Genomic DNA, 6,942 nt, shown 5'->3' on the forward strand with positions numbered 1-6,942 from the left:
TAGTTTCAATTAAAAACCCATTTCTGATTTTTGTGATGGAGGATGATAGCAATAGTGGTGATAAAATAGCGAGATTGATTGTGGATATGAGATTGATTGTGGACCCATTGAACTGAGAGTTGAAATTCATTCCATAAAACTCCCTTTCTTTCTCTAGATTTATGCGCCAATCTATCCCCCTCACATTTCGTTTTTTTTAGCTCCATTGGAAATGTTTGTTTTTGAAGAAATTTCTATTTGTAATCCCCTTGTCAGCTGTGGTGATAGGGGATGTCAAGGCACCGTTTCGTGGAGTTGACATAGTTTTTCTTCAATGGGCTCCTAGGGGCCATAACTGCGTTGCCCCATGAAAACTTGGTAAATGGGTCTTTGAGTGTACTCTAATGGAAGCTTGGTTCATTCCAAGGACAGACCGTCCGACCACTCCATAGTCAACAGATTTGTGCCACTTCTTCCACCTAACATCGGCACCACCATCCTCCACCGTTGTCCTCCTCCTCCGCCGCCCCTTCCTCATCCCTCACCTTCAAGCAACCCATGGTCATTTCATAAAGTAAATATTGTTGAAATGGTTTTGATTATGGATTTGTTGGAGAGCTAGGTAGTTGGGTCATTTCGCAACAATATAAATGGGCCGTTTGTGAATCAAAAGATAATCTGCAGTGTAAATTCATGTCCAGGTCAGTATTTAAAAAAAATTCATTAATTTGGAAAACTATAATTTGACTCCATCTTTTTGTCCTTTGACCTCCCCAACACCATTTATTTTTGGAATTATCCCATTTCCAAACCAGATAGAAAGTCTGTGTAATTATGGCAAACCATAAGGGAGGTCCATGTAAATTATCCAAAAAAAAGTAAAAATATTTTTTCCCCTAAATCCACTAATGCTATATTTATTCATAATGGTGCATTAATTTTATGCAATAAATTTTCTAAAAAAGATTGATTACACAATTAAATTATGTTGGTTTTATTAGGAAATTTAGAAAGAAAAGATTAAATTGAGTTATATTTATCAAAAATAAATGAATGTGATTACTTGTATCAATCTATGTTTTAAAAATTGACATATAATTAACTTGCAATCTATTCTGATTTCATTTCAAATTTTCATGAATCACTTATATTTATCTATCCATATATATATATATTTAGAAATTGACATATAATTAACTTGCAATCTATTCTGATTTCATTTCAAATTTTCATGAATCACTTGTATATATATATATCTTTGTTGATAATGCAAACTTCCATCCTAAATTAGCTAAAATAAGGACATCTCATCTCATTATTTTCCTCTTCCAACACATATCATCCATCTAATATTATTCCAAGAGACCTTTAACTCAACATTATTACCCTGAACAAAAGCAAACATATCATACAAATTAAGTACCATTCACCATTTTTCTTAAAATTCCTCTTCCATCACATACATGACCTAATCGATGTGCCCTTCCTCCTCGTGGATCGTGACCTAATGAGCTGAAATAGAAAAGACCATTTGGGGGTGAAGGTAAGCAAGAAAACACACAAGTAACTCATTTCGCTGTTATGCCTAGAAATAATTCTTTTACTTGATTCTGTTCAAGCAAAACACACAAACAAAACCTAAAAATATGTTCTCTGCTCAATAATCCATTTCTCTATTCCACTAGATGAACTTCAAATAAAAACAAATATAATTGTTGGAGATCGTCATACGGAGGGTGACTCTTAGAAAATTTCTTCTATTTTTCATACAGTTTTTTTGATTTTTATTTCTCAAAAAATTGTTTTCAAAGTTACAAACCAAGTAAGCCCTACTTGGTTTGTAAATATAAAAATAGTTTTCTATTTTTAAAAAACTGCACAAAAAACTCTACTTGGTTCATTTTTTTGAAAACTATTTTGTGCAAAGAATCATGATACTCTGTCTGATTAAATTGACCTACTTCTAGTCCGAATCTTACTTGTAATTTTCACGTAATTACCTAAATAATTAATATTTTTATTGCACGCTAAAAATACCAAAAATAACATAATTACCTAAATAGTTAATATATTCTTTGCACTAAATATATCAAAATAAATAAGGAAAGAAGTATTTTGACGATCTCTCTCTAATTTCTCCACAAATTCTCTCTCTCTCATTCATAAAATCAAAGAGGAAAATATATAACTGGATAAGTTAGGAGCACATCATAGGACACGATGTGTGATCGGATGTTGCAGGAAGTGAGAGTGGATAGAACGTAGGCTGCAGCATCGGCGTTAGCTTGTGAGCCCGCAACGCGAGGTCTTCGAGTGAGGGTGTAAAGGTGGCGTGATATTGAGGCATTGTCTGAAAGAGAACTTGATATGTATAGGGAGTGATAGGAAGATCTTGGAGGGGGTGAAAAGATGAGGAAGAAGAGAGGTGTTGCTATGGCTATGAAGGTGACAGTATTTTTAAACATTGAGCTTGATTTTGGGGTTTTGAGAAAACTGGAGTGATTGGAATGGTGGTTGAGGGCGTTCTCTGAAGTAGGTGTGGAGTCGAGTAAGCAAGATAAGCTTCTAACAACCCATCTGAGAAAACTAGAGAGAGCGCGTGTGTTTTGTACTATAGTGGCAAGATGATGTAATTGATCCCATAAACAAACCCTTATTCTATGTTAGCGCTTTTGTTTTTTTCGATTCTCAATGGAGTTTGTCATTTTGTCAGTATCTTTTTCCTTTAGTGGGTCTATGATTGAGTGAATTTTCAACCCTTGATTATTTATCGTAATGGGCATTTTTGGCATAAAACCTTCAAAGTAGGTATTGGCTATCGGCAGTACATGGCTAATGTAGGCTTTATTTTACATAAATTCACACTCCAAAATCAATGTTGATTCAATTGCATGTCATATGCCAAATACTATATCATAATTGGAGAAGGGCATACGTTCTTAATAAACAAAGAAAAGAAAGGAAATGTATAAAAAAGAGACACAGAAATAGCTCCATGAATAAGCTTTCAAATCACGTATTCAATACAAAATATCATTTATATTTTGTGTTTCAAAAGTTTTGAAGGACTTTAAGGTCACGAAAGTACATCAGTCGCCACAATCATGTCCGATCAAGAATTCAAATAGACATAATCTCAGTTATATTATTCGTGTCTCAAAAGATTTAAATAACTAAACATTAAGAAAATACATATGTCACCACAAACTAGTACAAAAGAACAAATGAAGAAAAAAAAAAAAAAGAAAAAATAAAGGGAAAAAAAGATACGACTGTGGAGGAATCAGAGAGATAAAGAGGGATAGTCAAAACGCTTCTTTTCTTATTTGTTTTGGTATATTTAGCGCGCAAAGAAAATATTAACTATTTAGGTAATTATGTTATTTTTGGTATCTTTAACGTGCAATGAAAATATCAATTATTTAGGTAATTAAGTGAAAATTACAAGAAGAATTCGGACTAGAAGTAGGACAATTTAATTGGACAAAGTATCTTGTGAAAACTAAAAAAAATATCTGTTTTTAGATAACAGTTTTTTATAATTATCAGAAAACTCTTCTTTAATTTCTGAGTTTCCAAGAATTGTTTTCAAAGTTACAAACTAAACATGCTCTAAGTTTTTATCAATTTTCACTTACCCACCACCACCACAACGGACAGCCACTGCAACACCACAATCGGCAGAGGCAACAACACCATCCCCATTTTCGTAACAGCCGCCACCATGCCAACCCCACAACCCCATGCCAACCCCACAACCCCCTGCAAGTAGACTTGTTAACAGGTCGGATTCATATTGGATCGGATTGGATCTGAATCTTATAAGCATTTTACTAGATCCGATAATCTTTGTAACTGAATTCATATCTGATTTGTTAATAAATGAATATTCGATCCGATAAAAGTGTAATTTTTTTTTATATATAAATAATAATAATAATAATAATGTCAAAAGAGAATAAAAATGAATGATTAGAAAAAAGATGATAGAAAACAAAAAATAAATTAAATATGGAAGGAAAAGAAAAAAAAAATATATATATATATTATGACATTATTAATATGTATATTAGGAGATTTAGTAGTTTATGGGTGAAAACACGAGTGTGCATATGACATTATGATTTTTGAATAATGTACAATGCATCATTGAATAGACCCATAAATCATGCAACCCAAGCCTACCTGATCCATTTGGAAATTAGGTTTTGGGCAGTAGTTGTTGTTGGTTCCAAAGGTTCTGGGTTAGAAGTTAGAACTTGAGAGAGACCAATAGATGATGGCTCATTGGTTTTCAAAATTACATAAATGCAATTTTTTTTTTTTTTAAATGAGGTGATAACTTTTAATATAGGTTTTTTGTTCCAAAAATAATAAGGACAGGGAATATGGAGAATTAGATTTTCCCATATATCTATATATATATATATATATATATATATATATATATATATACTAGAAAAATGTATATATATGGTGAATGTTTTGTAACTTATAAAATTTTTTTTTTCATTTTTTTTTTTTCTTCTAATTGTTGATCTGAAGCTTGTAACAATAAACTTTACAAAAAATTATTTATATTAATTAATAAATATTTTTTTATATTAATAAATAAATACTGAAATATTTTGAAATTGATGGTAGAGTTTGAATTTTGTAACGTAATAAATTCTTTTAAGTTTTTTTTTTTTGTATTAATACTGAAATATTTATATTTTATTAATTAATTTTTTTTTTTATTTTAATAGAAATATTTGAGTTTTGCAAAGTAACAAATTCTTTTAGGTAATTTGAATTTTATTAGGTAATTTGTAATTTAAATTTTATTAGGTAATATTTAAAAAATTATATATATATATATATATATATATATATATAATAGTATAGATTTGAATTTTATTAGGTAATTTGAAATTTAGTATAATTTTAAATTTACAATAGAAATTTAATTATATTAAATTTTAATTAAATTTTAAAATAGAAATTCAATTATACTAATCATACATTAAATTGAAATTGATATAAAAACTTATTATATTGGGTTTGTGGTTTTTTGGAAGACCTAGGTTATATTTTATTTTCTTTAAATATAGCATTCTAAAGTTATATTTTCTTTTATTAAAAATCTCATGATAAATAAGTAAATATAAGGGTTACATGTGATCAGAGTTCTCTTTTTGTATTAATTAATAAATATTTTTTATATTAAAAAATAAATACTGAAATGTTGAAATTCCTTTTATATTTGATTTATATGTATTATTATATATTTTCCTTAAATATATTCTTGTCTAATGTGATAAAGTTTAAAGAAAATAAAATAGATAATTTGTGGTAGAATTTTATAGAAATTATTTTATTTTCTTTAAATATATTATTGTTTAATTAGATTTTATTTTATTTAAAAAAAAACTCATAATAAATAGATAATGTGATAGAGTTTTATAAAAAATAAAAGGACTAATTTGTGAAAAATTTTATAGAAATTTTTTATTTTCTTTAAACATATTTTTATTTAATTATATTTTCTTTTATTACACTGAAATTATTTGCACACATTTAATAATAGATATAGGTATGTTCTAGGCTTATGTAAATAATAAGATATAAGCCTCCGAAAATAAGCCGCCCTCTGTGAAGTGTGATAATGTCGAGCGGCACATACCTTCCCGAAGAGATCCTGGTCGACATACTCTCTCGACTGCCGGTGAAGTCTCTCTGCCGATTCAAGTGCGTATCGATCCCATGGCATAGTTTAATCACAGACCCTCGTTTTGTCAAAACACACCTCAATCGAAACAACAGATGTGAGAAGATCATCGTCAACAGTGACTCTCTTTACTCCGTCGACTGCACTGAAGCATCCAATAACCATGACGTCACTGCAACCAAGCTCGACATGCCATCGAATATTCATTGTACGTACATCCTGGGTTCTTGCAACGGCTTGATTTTAGTTGCCGATAAGGATCAACTACCCAAGTTTCTATTGAACCCATCCACTAGAGAATTCAAGGAATTACCCAAATTTTCTATTGAACCCATCCACTATAGATTCAGAATGTATGGTTTTGGGTACGATTCATCTACAGATGAATACAAGGTGGTGCTTGTTTGGTTTTCCTGGTGTTGTTCGTATACACATATAAGTTTCTATACATGGAGAACGGATTCCTGGGCCTTCAGGTATGTTCATGATTTCCCCTATGAACCTAGAGTGTTATTCTCGGTTGGTGTTCATGTAAATGGTTCGTTACATTGGTTAGCTGATAAATGTTCGAAAGATTCTCCATCTGTCAAATTGTATGTTATTTGTGCATTCGATTTAACAAGGGAGGAATTCCGGGATCTAGTGGTACCATGTCCTTCTCACGAGCCAAGTGGTTTGGGGGTTCTTGGAGGGTGTCTTGCTATGCTTGTATGTGACGTTGGCCATACTAACGTTTGGGTGATGAAGGAGTATGGGGTGACTGATACTTGGACCAAATTTTTAACAATCAATTTGCGGTCATATTGTCGAAAAAACGATTTCATTTCTATGGTGGATGGTGTAGTTCTGCTGGATACAAATGGCATGGAATTGGTTGCATACAATTCTGAGGAAGGGGAATCAAGGTATGTAAGTGTGCATGGCATTCCGCTGATTAAGCATAGAGCAAAGAAGACCTATGTGGAGAGCCTTATCTCGCCCCATTACGAACGTTATAAAGGCATTGAAAACTCAAGAAAGAGGTAATTTATTTCATTTTTTGGCAGATTATTTTTTCCATGCATTCACATCACATATATATGCCACTATATTATACGACTTCTAGCATTTGCATGACAATAGATGCAGTAAAATTGTACGGTTGTATACTTAAATTTTCAATATCATCGTACTTAGATTTGTATACAAGCGCGTGAGTTAGTGAACACTATTCGTTCGAGTGCTCTTCTTCAATGGTGAATGTTTGCACCAGA

General features: G+C 31.1%; 1 protein-coding gene across 1 annotated transcript; it reads left to right on the forward strand.

Moving 5' to 3' along the window:
* Positions 1-4,113: 4,113 nt before the first annotated feature.
* Positions 4,114-6,715, forward strand: LOC132271188 (F-box/kelch-repeat protein At3g06240-like). The gene is made up of 2 exons (XM_059772492.1): positions 4,114-4,223; positions 5,620-6,715. The coding sequence occupies exons 1-2, from the start codon at positions 4,114-4,116 to the stop codon at positions 6,713-6,715; spliced, it is 1,206 nt and encodes a 401-aa protein (XP_059628475.1).
* The last annotated feature ends 227 nt before the right edge of the window (positions 6,716-6,942 follow it).

The sequence above is a fragment of the Cornus florida genome, unplaced genomic scaffold (genome assembly GCF_030987335.1).
Source record: "Cornus florida cultivar Cherokee Brave unplaced genomic scaffold, ASM3098733v1 CherokeeBrave_3.0.0_Hap2_Chr01, whole genome shotgun sequence".
NCBI lineage: Eukaryota > Viridiplantae > Streptophyta > Magnoliopsida > Cornales > Cornaceae > Cornus > Cornus florida.